This window comes from Mesoplodon mirus (genome assembly GCF_964341445.2).
Source record: "Mesoplodon mirus genome assembly, chromosome: 4".
Taxonomy (NCBI): domain Eukaryota; kingdom Metazoa; phylum Chordata; class Mammalia; order Artiodactyla; family Ziphiidae; genus Mesoplodon; species Mesoplodon mirus.
Genome location: NC_138979.1, coordinates 2677205 through 2697060, shown reverse-complemented (window position 1 = coordinate 2697060; position 19856 = coordinate 2677205). Strand labels below are relative to the sequence as shown.

Below are 19856 nucleotides of genomic sequence, written 5' to 3'. Positions count from 1 at the left end.
AAGGATCAAATTAAAAGTGAAAATAAAAATGCAATTAAAGTCTCTTAAAGAATATCCTCCTGGTAGCAATTCTAGCTGTGGACACGCGTGGACAGCTATTATGGACACTGTGGGGTACGTGTGCACACAGCCCGGCTAGGTGTTTCACCTTGTGGAGACAAACCAGGACCAGGTACGACTCATTAAAGACGACTGATCATCACCCTTTGGACAAACCCTTTCATTTCTCTGCATTAGCATACGATAAGATTAAAAACTCACAGACAACACGCAGGTAAACGTTTATAAACTGAATATAAAATCCCTTAGTTATTTTCACCGTAACATCTGGTGGACGGTCCATTTGGATTCTAACTTAACAAGGGCATGAAAACTTAAAACCCTTAAATGAATAACGTTTCTCACTTCTTACCATTTGAAAACTACGTGGTGATACTGTTGTCATGGTCAACATTCTTTAAAGATACATTTACACGAGCCAAATAAATATCCCGTATAGCTTAGATGGGAGAATTATGGAGCCATCACGTCCCATTGGGACAGTATCAGGACCATCCCTGGGGTAGAAATTCCCATAGGATTTCTTCTAAGTTCCTAGACCAGGGAACTTGACAGACACGTGCCTACCTATCTGATTCCTTTCGTTCTGCTGAGGTTATGGGTTGAGTTCTAAATCTCTCAGAAGTCTTTCTACTTTCACCAGGAGAAAAATAGCGTCTTGGTTTCCGGGACCCTCTCTCCCGTTCCACGCTGGTAGGCAAGCCAGCGCCTTCGCTTGACCCCTCGACCCGTGAATGGCTTTTAGAGTTGCGGGGAGAAGGTAGACAGAAGGGAGATGGGGAGACAGAGAGAGGGAAGAAAGCACAGGTTTATGCATCTTGGTGAGTCAAGGCACGAACACCACCAAATCCCACTGCATGCCTCTGCCATGCACGTCGGGAGATGGAACATTCCGAGACCCGACACTCTAGAGCTCCCCGTTAGTAGGCGAAAGCAGACTGGTAGTCGTGGAGCCATGTCCTGGATGGCCTGCCCTGCACACACTTGTGAGCTAAGCTAGTAAGGCTCAAGGCAGGACACCACACAAGTCGAGAAGTGAATTAACTCTGCCAAGGACGTGCAAGTGACACATCGGGGGGATGCGTGGACATCACCTACAGCTCGGGTCTCTGGCTGGCCCTGGCTGACTGCAGGAACGCGCTGCGGAGCTGGGCGACGGAGACCTTCGTGTCCAGCAGGCCCACTTCCGACTCAGCCTTGGATGTCTGCAGCTCCGGGTCGCGCTTGGAAGCCGGGGCCGTGGCCTTCGCAGCCTGCAGCTGGGGCGGGCCCGTGTAGTCAGACAGCGAGCGGGTGAGGACCTTGCGCTTCCTCGTGGGCTCCGCCTCCTTCCTGTGACCTTGGGACACAGACTCGCTCTGAACATACACAACCATTTCGCTTCGGCCCATCCTCTCCATGGGCTGCTGAACTGGAGGTGGGCGGGCCAGGCTTTCAGGCTCCTTCTGAGGTTCCGAGGTGACTGTGCCAGTAGCAGGCTTACCCAAGTCCTCGGTTCCAGAGGGGTCTTCCTGGCTTCTCCCAGGCCCACGATCCTCCAAAGCCAAAAGTGTTTTCCTGCTTTTCTCCAGAGCTTCAGAGAAGAGTACATCGTCCTCTGCTTTTGATTCACAAATATGGAGAACCGGGGTATCTCTTCTCTCACCTTCTAGAACCTTCAAGGGGGGAGGCTTGGTGACAGTCTGGGTGGCTGACCCCACCCAGCTGTACTCGGATGCGCTTTCTGGGGTGTCCGAGGTCGCCAGCGTGATGGTATGACTGGGATCTGCCGGCTGGACATAGCCGTGGATGGGCTGTCGTGCAGAGCTGGCTGCCTTGTCCGAGACCCTATCGAAGGCTGAGTTCTCTGACTGAAAGGCCAGGTAATGGCCTGGCACTGGCTGGTGTCTCCTCTGAGTTAGGGACTCAGGGGCAAGTTCAGGGCTGCTGCGAGCACTCTCCTCTCTCACCAGTTTTTCTCTAACTTTAACTCTTTAAGAAAGAAAAAGGATTTAAGTGCAGTAACTGCTTAAAGGGAAGAGAGCATGTGTGTACAGATCAGGGATGCCCAGAGAATGGAAAAGCATCTTGGGGGTGGGGGCGGGTGGAGTCAGTGTCCGAAACCCACTATCATTTGCCAGAGGAAGGAGTCTGAGTTGAGTTTCCAAATGCCAAACTCACCCTTCCTTCTGTAAAGCTAGGAGGGGTCAGATGCTATCCTGGGAGAGAATGGATGCCTTCGGACTAGATGAATACTCAGAAGCCTCAGAAAGATTCATTAACAGACACCACCGGTATGCACCAGGGCGCGCTGAGGCCGGGCTACGGATTGGTACGTGTTCCACACGGACAGGCCCAGTGTAACGACTGGGGCGGGGCAGTTTCCAGGCATTTACAAGCCTACAGACCACATGTAATTTCACTGTCTCCTGCTCGACCTGTTTACCGCTCAAAATTATATTTACATTCAGAAAAGCTCGGTGCTTGTTGGCCTGAGGTCTAAGAAAATTGTATTTGTGGTAGTTTTGCATTTATTGAAGATCAGTTGTGTGCAGACCTCCGGTATGGATATTAGACTAATTCCTAATTTCAGGAGTTAGCTCTCCACTCGTTTGCTCTAAGCTTTTTGTGGTACCTTAGCTAAATCCCTTTGCCCTAGCATCTATTCCCTCTTGTAAGTTAAAGCACAAATTGTAGGCATTTATGAGATATGTATTGAAAGTGATATTTCTGTGAGTCCCTTCTAGTTTTGTGTATGAATAGGATTAATAAAAATTGTAGATTCCCACTGAAAAAAAAGTTGTCTCCTGTAAATGTCAGAGCATTCGTGATTATTATTTTTTATTGAGCTCAAGATATATCAGACGATTACCTCTTTTCAAGCACTCAACAGTCACAAACTTTTTCATGCCATGCAGACTACATTCAATCATTCAGAAAACGTGTGACCAGTTAAGACACCATGACGTCTAGCAATCTGAGCACTAAGGAGGTTAGGAAAAAAAGATATTTGTTGAAAGTATTAATGCACTGAACGTTTTCTCCCCTCTGGAATGGCCAGTAGGCCCTCAGTTAAAAACTAATCTAAAAAGGGAGGGCTCTGGTGGTTTCTAGAGCTATTTAAATATCTGAGAGCAAAACTGAAATCCATTTCAAAAGCTACCAACCTTTTCTTATGACTGTAGCCAAGAGCTCTGGCTGTGGGTCCCAGGAGACCTCTTTTCAAAGCCTGACTCAGCCAGTTCCAGCTGTATGGTCTCAGGTAACCTACCTGCCCCAGCTGCTTTACCTTTTAAATGGAAATAATGTGATGTCTGCAAAGTACGTGGTTTAGTGCTTAGCAAAGAGTAAATGTCCAAGAGTGCAAACTAGTTCTTGTTTTTACTTTTTAAAAATACCACATAGTGAGGAAGAAGAAACCATTCAGACTGCTTAGGAATGGATTACTTCCTGGGGATAATCTTTAAAAAATAAAGAAATGCTTTTGAAGTGGGAAAAGTGATTTCTTGGGGAATGTAAAGCCTTTATTTACTTAAGATTACTCAGCAAAAATAATTGCTTCTGATATTTATTTTTTGGAAGGGACTATTTCCTTAAATGACAAAGGCACCCTGCTAAATTTGATATAAATGCCTACATGTTTTTCAACATAAGATGCAGGATATCTATCTATATTTCATTAAAAAAAATCAAAGACACATAAAAGGCAGTTACTATGAACAATTCAGAGGGGGAAAGAAAGCATTCTGGGTTGTTATTTTTCCCAGAGACTAGCCAGTGCTGGATGTTTTCATATTTATAAGCTTTGTTAATCAAAAGGCGGCTGAAATGTGGTTCAAGTTCTCCTGCGGAATGTGTCCTTCTCATCAGAGACAATCTGAATGCTGTCCTCGGCCAAGAACAAAGTGACTGTTAGAAACTCAATATATGGGTGTTTTGTCCTCCCAATGACTTATGCATTCTAACTCCTGCCTCTCCCTGCCCCCAACCTTAAAAATGAAACGACAGGGGCTTTTGTCTGCTTTGAAAACCACACGCCCTAAATGTAGCTGTGCAAATGAACAAATGGTTGAGGGACAGGCAACATGTTAAGAAGGAGGCTGGGCGGGCAGGGCGGGGCAGGGGCAGCTGTTGACAAGGTAGGACACTAGCTGGTTAGCCTGGCTCGGGGCGTGGGGAGCAGCCAGGAGATGCTGGTTACCTCCTCACTACCGCCCCTGCCTGGCAGCACGGGAGTGTGAGAAAGGAGAAAAGCCAGAGGTGTAGCCAGAAGATTTTCCGAAAGAGAAGCTAAGGGAAATACTATTGGAATTAGCAGGCATTAGGGCAGTAGAAAGAGAAAAGCAAACGACTAGGAAGTAATTTCCAGCAGCCCCTTTTGAACACGACTTTCAAAAGCCCTGCCACCAAAAAGAGGGCAGAGGAGAGTTAGTTTCGGTGATGTGCGGGACATAAGCCAGCTGGACCAGAGATGCAGTCACTCAACACAAGCCGAGAGCTCGGGAGGTACCTGGAAGGCCAGTTGATAAGCGAAGGTGTGTCCCCTTCGGAATCTTTCTGGAGAAACCACTCATGTTTGGGTTTCCCGGTACTATTGTGTACAAAAAACAAAACTTCAGGTAATGTCTATGAAAATGTCGACATATACACAGACTTAATTATTATAATTTAAAACTCTCAAGGCTGATTTTTCTTAAGTAAAGAATAATCCTTGAGGGCCTCCCTGGTGGCGCAGTGGTTGAGAGTCCGTCTGCCGATGCAGGGGACACGGGTTCATGCCCCGGTCTGGGAAGATCCCACATGCCGTAGAGCGGTTGGGCCCGTGAGCCAATGGCCACTGAGCCTGCGCGTCCGGAGCCTGTGCTCCGCAACGGGAGAGGCCACAACAGTGAGAGGCCCACATACTGCAAAAAACAAAACAAAACAAGAATAATCCTGGCTTTTGGGCTTCCCTGGTGGCACAGTGATTGAGAGTCCGCCTGCAGATGCAGGGGACACGGGTTCGTGCCCCGGTCTGGGAAGATCCCACATGCCGCAGAGCGGCTGGGCCCGTGAGCCATGGCCACTGAGCCTGCGCGTCTGGAGCCTGTGCTCCGCAACGGGAGAGGCCACAACAGTGAGAGGCCTGCGTACCGCAAAAACAATTTAAAAAAAAAAAAAAAGAATAATCCTGGCTTTTGAAACTGGCTAAGCACGTTTTGCCATGGGGTTTCTACTCAGTTCATGGAATTTCTAGGACGTTTGGTTCAGTACTGAAATCAAGAGACTGTATAAATATATCTGAAGCCACCAAATAAAGTGTTTTTTGGGTCATTTAAAAGTATCAGGAGTCACACTCTGCCCACAAATAACAGACAATTCTCTTGTAGGAAGTTGGATTAAAAATATCAATTAATTTATCATCTATAATTGTGTTAAGGTACACTGGTAAATAGCGAAATATAAAAATAGTGTCCATGGGCTTCCCTGGTGGCGCAGTGGTTGAGAGTCCGCCTGCCGATGCAAGGGACATGGGTTCGTGCCCCAGTCCGGGAAGATCCCACATGCCGCGGAGCGGCTGGGCCCGTAAGCCATGGCCGCTGAGCCTGTGCGTCCGGAGCCTGTGCTCCGCAACGGGAGAGGCCACAACAGTGAGAGGCCCATGTACCGCAAAAAAAAAAAAAATAGTGTCCATGCAAAACAATACGTATCAAATAAAGGTAATAAATAAAAAGAAATTCAATAAGTTCATATCTTTAATTGCTATTCTATATTTTCCTTTTATATTTGTCATTGAACAATGCAGCCAACATAACAGTTACCAAATACTAATGCAAGTCCATCTGATAAATGTTTATTGAGTTCCAACTATGTACAAAGCACTGAGCTGGGCTCTGAGAAGTAGCAAAGGTGAATCAGTATCATGCCAGCCATTAAAAAACTTACACCGTGCTAGGCAGGATAAAATAGGATTTATACATTCACTCCTCAATGCACAATCGAATATAATGCAAGCCTGAATGTGACAAAGTAATAACGCCAGGCTGAAGATATCTTACAAAAAAATCATAGGCAAGGAAAACCTTGTGGTTATTATGTAAAGCAAGACACAGGAGGAATACTCAAACCACCGACCTCAATGTAAAACCTCTCACAATGTAAAACGAAAGCATGGAAATTCTACAGGCTAGTTAAAATGTTTACCAGCTCAAAACCTTGCCAACCTACCTGTAAGAGTCCTTCAAGACCAGGCTGGAAACACATTTCAGATCAAAGTAATTTCCAAAAGAATAGAATAATAATTAAAATAAAATTCTCTTAATTTTCTAAACTTTGGGTTTTGGTTTGAGCTCACAGGCAAGAGCCTGTCGATCATCACTACCGTGCATTTTGCTGTGACCACTGAAATCTGTCACAACTAGATGTGGATGTCTGTTCCCTAGTCTTGCTACACCCAAAGCAATTACCCCTCCACCCCTCCCTGTCTCCAGTATCATAGCCATTTAGCCCGGGGTAAATAAAAAAAGTCAGATGTATGGGAAGCCATCTTATTTCCAACAATAAAGGGTCTAATTTCTCGACATTTATTTAAACATAGGAATAGTTTGGCATATCCTCTGTGGCCCAGAAAGGAGGCAACTGATGTGGCTCAGGATACAGAGGAAGAAGAGAGAGCGATGGATGCCTGCTTTGGAAAATCATCAGCTAGTAACTCATATGCCTACATCCCAGAGTCATTTTAAGGCTCAAATGCTTTTTGTACGACAGAATGCTTTGCAAACTGTGACATATGCTATACAACTTTCTGAATATAACCTTCATTAATCAGAATAAACCTTGGTCAGTATTGCCCTAAAAAATGATCAGGCCACTTATGAGACCAATAAGTTCTCAGGATGTAAGGTACAACGTGGTAAATATAATTAACACTGCTGTATTTTATATATGAAAGTTGTTAAGAGTAAATCCTAAGAGTTCTCATCACAAGGAAAAATATTTTTTCTATTTCTTTGATTCTGTATCTATATGAGACGATGATGTATGCTCAACTTACTCTGGTCATCGTTTCATGATGTGTATAAGTCAAATCATGATGTTGCACACCTGAAACTTACACAGTGCTGTATGTCAACTATATCTCAATAAAACTAGAAGAAAAAAATAAAGATAAAACCAAAGACAAACAAAAGCAAACAAACTTATCCGGGGGTTGTTTAAGAATATGTTGCGGTCAGCATTTGTAAACTGAAATCATACCCAGACCTGGGGGATCTGCTGGGATCCACTGATCTGTCACAACTTAGATGTGGGACTCGCCAAAAAGCCAAATAACCACTACCATCGTGGTGGATACTCAAAGCTTGACGCTTCACATATGATAAATACAAATGTATGTGACAAGACATAAACGAATGTGAAGGTGTCACGTGGAGACCGCAGCAAGCCCTTCACAATGCTGGTCTCCTCCTCGGCTGTCCTCTCCGAGACGACACAGCATTGCACGTCTGTGAGTTCCTGGTGAGTCCCCTCCCACTTGTAAGGAGAGTGGGTCCAGCCTGAGTTCGCCCTAAGTCAATTCAAAGCAGGAGGAATTTAGAAGAGCATGTCTCCAAGTAAGGCTTTCAGGACCCTTGAGGTCGGCCAAGGCACTTACTAGGGTGAGGTTTTCTGCCATCAAATCCAGAAAGAAGGTGGGGCAGGTGGGGAGAGACCTACATTTAATGAAACGCCCGCTGTCCACAGGGCTGTCCTGGGCACTCGGTCTGCTCCGCGTCGCAGAGCGTGGCCGCTTCTCCGCCCTTCTCTGACTCACCCACTGCAGCCGGCGGTCGACCCCCTCCCCTGCCCCTCCTTCTCTCCTCACCTTCCTTGTCGACTCCGCCCCCCCGCCTGCCCCTCTAAAGCTCAGGGGGCTCCACGGTTCTGTGTCCTTTCCTCCTCAATAATCAAGGCCGTGACGATCTCACCAGCTTTCACCCCCCTGCGGACCGTCTGCCAGTGGTTTCTCCCCATCCGCTCCCTCCCCTGAACTCAGGCCCTTGGGTTCATTTCCATTTGGGTACCTAACAGACATCTTAAAGTTTACGTGTCCAAAACATGAACTCTCGATTTCCCTCCAAACTCAGCTTGTACTGGTGTCTTCCCTATTTCAGCAAACGGCGACGCCCTGCTCTGAGCTGCCCCGGCCACAGGACGGAGGCTCACCTTTAACTCCTCTCTCTTACGTCACATCCAAGCCATCGGCAAATCCTATTGGGTCCCTTCAAAAGATGACCTCTGGGCCTCCCTGGTGGCGCAGTGGTTGAGAGTCCGCCTGCCGATGCAGGGGATACGGGTTCGTGCCCCGGTCTGGGAGGATCCCATATGCCGCGGAGCGGCTGGGCCCGTGAGCCATGGCCGCTGGGCCTGCGCATCCGGAGCCTGTGCTCCGCAACGGGAGAGGCCACAACAGTGAGAGGCCCGCATACCGCAAAAAGGAAAAAAAAAAAAAAAAAAGATGACCTCTTTTCACGACCTCCGCTGCGTTCACACAAGCTCAAGCCGCCGCCCTCCCTCACCTAGATGACTGGGATGACCTCGTAATTATTCTACCTGTTTTCATGCTTGCCCACCTACCAGTTCCGCAGCCACAGTAATCATCTTAACATGGAAGGCAGTTTGGTCATTCTTTCCTTGGAAACCCTTATACGGCTGCACACATCATCTAGAGCAAAACCCAAAGCCCTCGTGATGGGCAATAGGTCCCCACTGATCTGCGCTCCTCACCTGACACATCTCACCGATGTCACCCCAGCACTCCACCCCGCTCCAGGCTCCTGCCTCACTGGTGACTGGGGGTTGCCTCAAACGCTCCACACATGGTGTCCACTCAGGCCTTTGCAGGGGCTGTTTCTCCCTGGACCCGTCCACCTCCAGAGCTGCGTGGCTCGCTGCCTCTCTTTATGTAGGTCTCTGATCCACTGCTACCTTATCAGAGAGACTTTCCTAACCACTTTATGTCAAATAGCAGCCCCAATCGCTTCCTTTTTTTAAACATTATTTTTAAAAATTTTAATTATTATCTATTCCTTGAAGTATAGTCGATTTACAATGTTGTGTTAATTGCTCCTGTAGAGCAAAGTCAGTTATACATATATATATATACACATACGTTCTTTTAAAAATTCTTTTCCATGATGGTTTATCACAGGATATTGACTATAGCTCCCTGTGCTCTACAGTAGGACCTTGTTGTTTATCCATCCTATAGACACTAGTTTGCATCTGCTCATCCCACACTCCCAGTCCATCCCACCCCCAGCCCCCTCCCCCTTGGCAGCCACCAGTGTGTTCTCCATGTCTGCGTCAGTCTCTTCCTTTTGATTAAAAGTATGCTTTCTTCCTTGGTGGCGCAGTGGCTGAGAGTCCGCCTGCCGACGCAGGGGACGCAGGTTCGTGCCCTGGTCCGGGAGGATCCCACATACCGTGGAGCGGCTTGGCCCGTGAGCCATGGCCACTGAGTCTGCGCATCCGGAGCCTGTGCTCCGCAACAGGAGAGGCCGCAACAGTGAGAGGCCCGCGTACCGCAAAAAAAAAAAAAAAAGTATGCCTTGGCTCCCCACAATGGTGACTTGAAGTCCAGCACTGATCTGGCTAATCCACAGGCTCCCAAACCTAGGGAACATAATGGAAGTTTGGGACCAAGTTTTCCACCATGGAGCACTGCATGGTGGCTAGGGGAGGCCCAGACTCAGATGAAAAAATACATCATTTTATTAAGGGACAAAATTTATTTCTGGGGCCTGGGGGGCATTGTTTTGAAGACATAATAATAGCAGGTGAGTGTTTTAAAATATGAAAAAGAAAAGAGATCACATCGGGAGAGTGGCAATGAAGCCATGGGTTCTTTTCTCTTTGTTTTTTAAATCTTGCATGGATGCTGTTATTTTGTGTCTCTTAACATTATGCTTAACTATTTTTTAATAATTACGCTCGGTTAACAAGTTAACAGTGGGAAGGATTAGTGTCATACAAACATAATGAGTTGAATATATGACACCACCAGCCTATGTATGAGAACTAAGTGAGGTCCTTACAAAGTCAAGAATCGATGTAGGTGGGGAGAGGCACAGCGGTGATGAAACTTTTTCTCTTTGGACAGGGGTAATGCTTACACATCTCCCCAATTCACCAGCCTGTGTCCTTAAAATACTACATGCAGTCTGATGTAAATTATACCTCAGTTTAAAAATATATCACTGTTGCGACATGGAGAACAGACTTGTGGTTGCCAAGGGGGGGACGGGGAGGCAGAAGTGGAAGTGTGGGGTGAGCAGAGGCCAACTCTTATGTACAGGATGCATCACCAACAAGGTCCTACTGCAGAGCACAGGGAACTGTATTCAGTATCCTGTGATGAACCATCATGGAAAAGCGGATGTAAAAGAATGTATATATATATAACTGAATCCCTTTGCTACACAGCAGAAATGAACACAACACTGTAAATCAACTCTACCTCAAAAAAATTAAAAAAAAATCTCACCGCCAGATTATAGAGTGAAGCTTTCTTGAGTATCAGAAGGTAGGGATAGAGTCTTCTTGGGGCAGAATCAAGATAAACACGTGAGAAAACCAGTTTCTTCCAGGCTCCCTTGGGGCTAATCTCAGTGCTGAACGCCAAAGGCTGCAATCTCGGCCAAGAAAGGGTGAGAGGACGGAGGGCTGGAGGGAAGGGGTGAGTCTGCGGCAGGGGCTGGAGGGGCCTTCTGAGGGGGATCAAGTGTCCTGTTCTGGGATCCATTTGGGTTTCCACATCTCCTGCTTGGCTTCTAATGAAGTAACCAAGCAAAATAATGCAGGGATTCAACTGCCTTGGTCAGACACCAGCCTAGAATCAGCCTTTCGGGGCTGGAGACTGCATTGACAAGGCCCCCCCAGCAGCCAGCAGCTTTTCGGCTCACGTATCATGATCCCCACTCACAGCTGAACAGTACTCATGTGGACTCAAGACCACATACAAGGATTCTAAGCCCAGACAAAGCGGAAAGAGCCTGGTAGTATAAGCAAGGGCTGCTCCAAGCGTACTCTGCTGATTGGGGTCACTGGTCCACAGTGAGATGAAAGGCTTGGACCAGAATGTAAGTGACCATCCCTGAGTCCGCTGTGCAGTTCAGTGACATCTTCTTCCCAGCACAACTTTCTTGAGGAAAGAAATGACCCAAGACTTACATTCCTTGCACGTCCCTTATGTGCTGTGGGCTGATAAACCATTTGCAGATTGGCTATTTCAGGTGGTACTGCAATTGTCTCTTGACACTTTATGAAGACGTGGAAAACAGCAGAACATTCATTCAGAAATGACTCATGAGCCCCCGGTATGTGTTAGATGCTGGGAAGGAGATAGGAAAGTGACTGAGACATGGTATCTACCCTTCCTGTAAGGCTTCTACTAAAGCAATGCTATCACTGAGATCATCCTTACCAATCTTACAGATTGGCTTAATACCAGATTCAAGGCGCCATGTTTGGGGGAATCCTGACAAAATCGTGAACATCCTTTTCTGGTGTGTGTCAGCTTTGCTGTAGGACGTTGGGCATTTAAATGTCCCTCTTCCTGAGACATGAGGTGCAGCTGAAGCTGCATTTGTGAGACACCTCATTTGGTTCCTGAGCTCTCTCTCCTTTCCCCCTTTTGGCAGAATCATCATCAACCAGAAGCCAGACTGGTAACACTAGGGCTCCCTGTACCAATTCAAGCTTCAGCTTTATAACCGTGCTGGGCAAAGGACAATCTGAAATTAGAAGAACAGACTGCTGTGGGAGTCTCAGCACCAGAGAATGTGTAAGAGACTCCCCAAATGGCTCTGGTTTCTACTAAGACAGACAGAAGGCTATACAAACTTGGAGAGGTCAAGAAAGCAGGCAGATGGGGAGGTGGACTCTCTGAACGTGCTCTCATAGGTTGACAGCCCAAGGAGAACGAGATCCCCAGGTGGGAGCTGAGCACTGCAGAGCACAGGTGGGCCAGTGCTACCTGTGTTACGGACAGTTCATGTTCACTAATGTCCCCTAAGAGTGGACTAGCCATTTTGGCAGTCAAATAAAGAACTGACTGTCCACCAAACGTTCTAGGTCTGCTTCCCACGAACCGCTATTAAATCAGGTTTCCCCAATCCTGAACTTGTACACTGATTTTCTTCCCCTTCTAAATACAGGACTTTCTTAAATTCCATCTTGTTAGTTTCCAGCCATCGTTCCAGGTACACGTGCTCTCTTGCCTCCATGCTCCTGTTCTCTCTCTCTCACCCTCCGTCTAATCTCTTCTCTCCCCATCCCTCCCTCTCCCCTCTCTCTCTTTTTTTCTATCATCAAATTTATTTACACAGTCCCTCCTCCAGAAATCTGACCACCCTACCACTGGCATCTCCCAGATTATCTAATGAAATGCCAAACAGGACCAAGTTAAGGACGAAGCCCAACTTGGAACCAGAGACTCCATCACCTCATGCCTGGGTAACTGCAACCACCTCTTTAGTGACCTCCCTGACTGGAATCAATTCTCCTTCAGACAAATACCCCCCCACTCCTCCAGAGCTATCTTTCTGAAGTATATCATCGAGCATACTTGTTTTAAAATCCTTCAGACACTTCCCACTGTACTGTCCACAAGGAGAAGGCCAAGTGCCTTGTCGTAAGATGCTCCAGGGTTGGTCCCCACCTGGCTCTCCTGCTTCAGCCCGTCCCCCTCCTTCTAGGTCACCTGAAGCAGCCTCCCCTCCACGTCTAGCAAACTCACCACATCCTTAAGGACTTGGTTCAACTATGCCTACTTCTCCAAGGGAGAAGGTTGGATACTTCATCTTGGTATATCTCCCACACTTAAAAAAAAATGACATGCCCACCCAAGAGCACAGCGCCTGGCACAAGACAGTTTTCTTAAACTACTTCAGAGCTGAAATTAACCCATAAATCAAGACTTCTGAGGTCTGGGTGGATGGACAGATATCTATTGAGTTTGAGTCCCCCCAGACTATATGTTTTCATTTTGTTTATGAGGATGAGGCTTTTAAATACCTTATGCAAATCCACATAAATGGTTTCTATAATATCCCTGACCTTCTTTCCTAAAGTTTCTAACCTTCAAAGGGCAAAACCAGCAAACCCTCTTTTCCACTATGATGGAAAATAGAACTGACATTAATAACAAGAGCAGCGTGTCATGGAAAGAACTCTGATGGATTCGGAGACCTTGAGTGATCGGATCCTGGACTCAGCTATATGGTCTGAATCCAGTTCCTTAAGTTCTTCAATCTTCAGAGTTTTTTCATGTATAAAATAGATTTTTAAACTAAATAATCTCCCGGGTTACTTCCGGTTCTAAGAGTTTAAAATTCTTTATCATAGAATATCTATTTTGTGGGGTCCTGGGGTGAGCCAGCTCTCCATAGGGCAGAGGTTACCTCTCGGGACAGGGCTATAGGATTACTGTGGATGAGATGGTGACCTTGAGTGTAACAGAACTTTTTAATGATGTGGCAACTGTCTGGCTGAGAATTGTATCACCAAGAAATAAGAATTCACCCAAAGTTGTCAAAGACAGGAGTTGCTCTGAGTTTGTATCCCTAAGTATACAATATGATGACATGCTTTAACTCCCAATAACCCCTAAGAGTTAACAGACAAAAAAGTGCTTGCTGCCACCAAAATGAAGTCAAATCCAGCACAGTAAAATTAGTTTCACCCTGTGGGTGTCCAGCTCTAATTATATAACAGCTCCTAATTATAAAACATGATTCAGCTTAGGAAGAACAGTTATTAACTTCGGCATCTCATTAAAATTAAAAATTTATTTGCTGAAAGTTGTTTGTTTGGAAAAACTGCTAATGATTTCTTTGTATTTATTAGCAGTGAATATGTATGCTAATATTCATACATATTATGAATGAATATTATGAATGTGCAAAGGCACAAGCACACAGGCAAAATTTTACGTTTTAAAATCTGGCAGACTTTTGCATTTTTAGGACATACCAGCTAGTGTTTGGTGTGACACAGTCTTATTTCATTCAATGGACAGAAATGGATACTTGCCAGTGAAAATAGAATAAAATGGAAAAAAATGGCAATGAGTTAACCATAAAAATAGCCCAAAGCTAGAAGAACAGGGCAAGGATTGATGTTTGGGGATACAGGGACTGAAAGGTGAAAGCGATCCTGTGTTGATCCAAAAACAGACACGTGAAAAGTACCCAGCGGTCTCTTTAGAGAGTAGATCCTCGGAGATCTCTGTTCTTATGACATTCTGCCCCGATGTAGAGTCTCTGTTAGGAACCATCCTGCCCTGCTAGAGACAGGAGCTGACCCAGGAACACAGATGGTCCAGAGGCAGTCGCCTTCCTCAGCATCTCTCTAATTAACCAACACAATGAGCTTCAGGCTCTGGAGATGGTTTTTAGATGCAAACCTCTCACTGGGAGATGTCCAAACAATCAGAAATAAAGGATAAAAACTCTAATTCAAAAAGATACGTGCGCCCCTGCATTCACAGCAGCACTATTCACAACAGCCAAGACATGGAAGCAACCTGTGTCCATCGACAGAGGAGTGGATGAAGAAGAGGTGGGATATATGTGTGTACACACACACACACAGAGGAATATTACTCAGCCTTGAAAAAGTATGAAACAATGCCATTTGCAGCAACGTGGATGGTCCGAGAAATTATCATACTAAGTGAAGTCAGAAAGAGAAAGACAAATATCACATGACATCACTTATATGTGGAATCTAAAATATGACACAAATGAAGATATCTACACAACAGAAAATGACCTACAGACATACAGATCAGACTTGTGGTAGCCAAAGGGGAGGTGGGGAAGGAGAGGAATGGACTGGGAATTTGGGATGAGCAGATGCAAACTATTATGTATATGATGGATAAACCACAAGGTCCTCCTGTAGAGCACAGGGAACTATATTCAATATCCTGTGATAAACCACAATGAAAAGAATATGAAAAAGAATATATACATGTATAACTGAATAACTGAATATATGTATATATATAACTGAATATATATATAACTGAATGTATAACTTTCCTGTATAGCAGAAATTAACACAACTTTGCAAGTCAACTAAACTTCAATAAAATTAAAAACAAAAGAAAACACAACAAAAAAAGTTTTTTGAATTAGAAAGAAAGAAAGAAAGGAAGAAAGAAAGGAAGGAAGGAAGGGAGAAAGAAAGAAAGAAAGAAAGAAAGAAAGACTGCAGCATAATCCTGTTTCCTTCCTAGTTGGCCAGAGTCTGCAGGTCACAGTGTTGCAGAAACAGATCATTCTGGAGGATACCCTGGCCTACCTTCCTGGCCAATGCTCCATTGCCAGGGAAGCCCAGTCTAAACCATCAATCACCAATGGCGGCTGCCCCCGGTCAAATGTCAGCATCAGCTCTGCATGAAACCCCCATCATCATTTTCTGGCCACGAATGATACAGTTTGCTACGTGGGAGAAGGTGTGATGGGGATCCCAGTAGAGTAATAAACAAACAAACAAAAACAAGGGTGTTCCAGAGCAGGTTTCCACTAGGAAATTAAGTGTGATTCTCTTCTTTCCAGTCATGTAGGGAAGTATAGATGCTCAGGAGAACAGCAGCTGTGGGACTCAGGGTAGTGAATGAGTCCCTTCACGCACAGAAGTAACCGAGATGGTACATCTTATTGCTTTTAATATTAAGAGATATGCCAAGGAGCAAATTCAACAAGAGCTTTGAATTTAGGATTTCTAATAGAGCTCAGATTTTTAAAATTTTGAGTAATAATTCATAGGCCCCCGATCCCTTTGAATTTTATTCTAAAATCCACAGTGGCTGAAGTAACAAAGAATGGTTCATATCAGTCACACCACCTCTTCAGAAAACATAGTTCCTGAAATCCCAGACTTACAGGATTTGGGGAATGGCAGCTGGGAGGTGTTTTATGCTCTATTACTGATATAATATAGCATACACACACACACACACACACACATATGATGTGGTATATATATACTGCTCTGTTACTATGTACATTCTTAGTTTGCTACAGAACAATGTTTTCACCTGACTTCCTGGGAAACTAACAGGGTTTCTGAACTGAAGACCCTGTGACTAACATACATACACACACATATATTAACATACACACATACACACATTAACATACACACATACACATACATATGTTCTTTATCATATAAACTGAACATTAGATAATTCTTAAATAAACTTACTACTCAGCTAAATATTGCCCTAGAGATTGTTACTGAGCTTATAATGCTTAAAAACAGTATAGTACAGTGTAAGAACTAATGATTATTCTGTGTGTACATATATTTCTGCGTTAGTATATATGAGAATATACAAAAACTATGCATTCGATATCTGGCTCACATTTGAAATTTAGGACACCACGGGCAGTCTTTTGATGTTATAATTCATGAGTGATGTATTCCTATTTAATTAATGAAACAAAAACAGCCTCTTTCTTGTGAGCACAAAATGAAACGATGGAATGGGAATGACTTAATTCAGAGATGAATAGTTCCAAATCCTGGTAGAGCTAGGTGATGAAAGAGTAAAATACAGCAGTGAGAAAAATATTCCCTTTCAGTGATAGGACAAATCCATGATTAAGTATGGTATTCAATTGTTTTGTTATTTGTAGATAATTATTTTTGGTCATTCCTTAACCTTCTAAACATCTCTGTCACATATTTCTAGGTCAGACACCATCTTATTTTCACTTATGGTTACTGGGTCACCGAGGGTTCTTTGGTTACTGTTTTAGTTCACAAAGTATTTTTGTCCTTCTTCTCCCCAAATGGAAGTGAGACAACAATGACCTTCTGACACCTGAATTTCCTGGCTCTGGAGAAAGGACAACTAGCAGAACGTTAATCCATTTAAATCCGTCTTTAAAAGGTGAATAAATAGAATCATTGCCAAATAAACCCAATGCTATTTTAACATCATACCTGTCACACATTATTTTCCATCCTTTTTTAATGTAAATACATCTGAGGTATTTTCCTTATATGTATGAAATGATTTGTGTTTCTTTGCCTGTAAGTCATAGAATTGTATGCCTTGAGTGGCTTCAAAAAAAATAAGGCACGTGCTTCCTTGTGAACTCCTTTACAATTTCTCAATACTTTTAAGCCTTTCTTCCATGAAAGTGAGGTGCTGTCAGGCTAAGGCTTACGAAAATTTCCAGGTAACATGCCTCTTCAAATAATCTAGAAGGAAGTGGGCTCTTAAGATCTTAAGTGATATATATTTTTGAATATTGAGATTTTAACTCACAGAGAACTATTAAGAATCCTGTCATTTTACCTGGAATACTCAACATGGTTTTAATTATTATTACAACTGCTTCAAAATCTCATCTACTATATGTGATCTAGATGGTTAACCTAGACACCATGATAATAAACAGTTTTCATGAGATGGCACTCAGAAATTAGATTCCTTATTATTTTTTAACCCATGTAACCAAACTGCGATGTTAAGTTTGTTTGTCCTGCTCACACAGCCCATGAAGAGTTTGCTTTGATAGAGGGTAACTAACCCCAAAACACTGCTTCTACTATGAAAAGCAAACTTCCCAAACAACAGACTTACCTTTCATAGTACGAGACAATAGGTCGCTAAATTTTAAGCAGTTAAGTTCAAAGCCTGAACAAAGGCCCTCAAAATACAGTCAGGATCCATACTATTGAATTCTCTTAGAAACTAATATCCCTAAATATTCTAGTATAGATGATCAAGCAAGTGGTGACAGGTCTTGAGGTCAATATACTTCAATAACTAAAATAAGCTGCTTTAGATACATAACTGCCATATGAAGATGACCATATTTACTGCTCCCCAATGTGGAATAAACAGGAGTATTTTCCAACATCCTTTTTTTTCTTCCAGAATAAGTTTGCTTTATCTCGGGTTCTCATCCTTCCTCAATTCACCTGCAAAGCTAATGCTTGTTTGAACTGCAAAAATACACGTCGGAGTCTGTCTAGACAATTACCCCAAACCGTTATGTAGGATGTTTAAGTAGATTGCATTTTAATTGGTCATCACACTTATTAGATTTAAATATCTAAACTGAACTTAAATTTAGATATTTAAATTGAGAAAGAAACACATATCCTCTCTGGCATCTGACTTTTTGATTTTATTCCTTTTCTGATTTTCCATAGGTTGACCCTATGACACAGCGATTTCTCCTACTGGCTGATCTTTTCAAGGAGGTGCTCGTATACACAGCTGTTTTCTTAGCGTGCCAATATACTTATAAAACATATGCTACAGTTATATTCAGCATATATTACAGTCACACTTCATACCCTGAACTGAGACCCAGTGGAAATTGGTTAGTGGTGTCCTTCTGCTTTGTGTCTTTAAATGACTGCAACAAAAACAATCACACCGAAGCCTTGGGCATGACCACAGAGAAAAAAAGAAAAACACAGTTGTTAAAGGTGAGCGAGAAACACAGTAAGAAGAAAGGTCATGAGGAGGACCTTCAAGATGGTGGAGGAGTAAGACGTGGCCATCACCTTCCTCCCCACAAATACATCAAAAATACATCTACATGTAGAACAACTCCGACAGAACACCTACTGAATGCAGGCAGAAGACCTCACGCTTCCCAAAAGGCAAGAAACTCCCCACGTACCTGGCCGTGTGGCTGACAGGGTCTTGGTGCTCCGGCCGGGTGTCAGGCCTGAGCCTCTGAGGTGGGACACCCGAGTTCAGGACACTGGACCACCAGAGACCTCCCAGTCCCATGTAATATCAATTGGTGAGAGCTCTCCTAGAGATCTCCATCTCAATGCTAAGACCCAGCTCCACCCAACGGCCAGCAAGCTCCAGTGCTGGACACCCCATGCCAAACAACTAGCAAGACAGGAACACAACCCCACCCATTAGCAGAGAGGCTGCCTAAAATCATACTAAGTTCACAGACACCCCAAAACACACCACGGGATGTGGACCTGCCCACCATAAAGACAAGATCCAGCCTCATCCACCAGAACACAGGGACTAGTCCCCTCCACCAGGAAGCCTACACACACTCTGAACCAATCTTACCCACTGGGGGCAGACACTAAAAACAACGGGAACTACGAACCTACAGCCTGTGAAAAGGAGACCCCAAACACAGTAAGTTAAGCAAAATGAGAAGACGGAAAAACACACAGCAGGAGAAGGAGCAAGATGAAAACCCACCAGACCAAACAAATGAAGAGGAAATAGGCAGTCTCCCTGAAAAAGAATTCAGAATAATGATAGTAAAGATGATCCAAAATCTTGGAAACAGAATAGAGAAAATGCAAGAAACATTTAACAAGGACCTAGAAGAACTAAAGAGCAAACAAACAATGATGGACAACACAATAAATGAAATTAGAAATACTCTAGAAGGGATCAATAGCAGAATAACTGAGGCAGAAGAACGGATAAGTGACCTGGAAGATAAAATAGTGGAAATAACTACTGCAGAGCAGAAGAAAGAAAAAAGAATGAAAAGAACTGAGGACAGTCTCAGAGACCTCTGGGACAACATTAAATGCACCAACATTCGAATTATAGGGGTTCCAGAAGAAGAAGAGAAAAAGAAAGGGACTGAGAAAATATTTGAAGAGATTATAGTTGAAAACTTCCCTAATATGGGAAAGGAAATAGTTAATCAAGTCCAGGAAGTGCAGAGAGTCCCATACAGAATAAATCCAAGGAGAAACACGCCAAGACACATATTAATCAAACTACCAAAATTAAATACAAAGAAAAAATATTAAAAGCAGCAAGGCAA

The 19856-nt window shown here is 44.0% G+C and overlaps 1 protein-coding gene across 9 annotated transcripts in view; it reads right to left on the bottom strand.

Moving 5' to 3' along the window:
- SVIL (supervillin) overlaps positions 1–19856 on the bottom strand; it is a 240088-nt gene that overhangs the window by 64681 nt on the left and 155551 nt on the right. For 3 of the 9 annotated variants that reach the window (XM_082618197.1, XM_082618199.1, XM_082618198.1), the window contains exons 9-11: positions 4550–4630; positions 1159–2031; positions 628–798 (exon numbers count right to left, since the gene is read on the bottom strand). The exons of 1 other annotated variant lie outside the window; for it this stretch is intronic. In XM_082618197.1, the coding sequence (XP_082474323.1) occupies positions 628–798; positions 1159–2031; positions 4550–4630 (1125 nt within the window). The remainder of the gene's footprint in view (positions 1–627; positions 799–1158; positions 2032–4549; positions 4631–19856) is intronic. 5 more of the 9 variants (XM_082618202.1, XM_082618205.1, XM_082618201.1 and 2 more) reach the window with 4 other exon arrangements.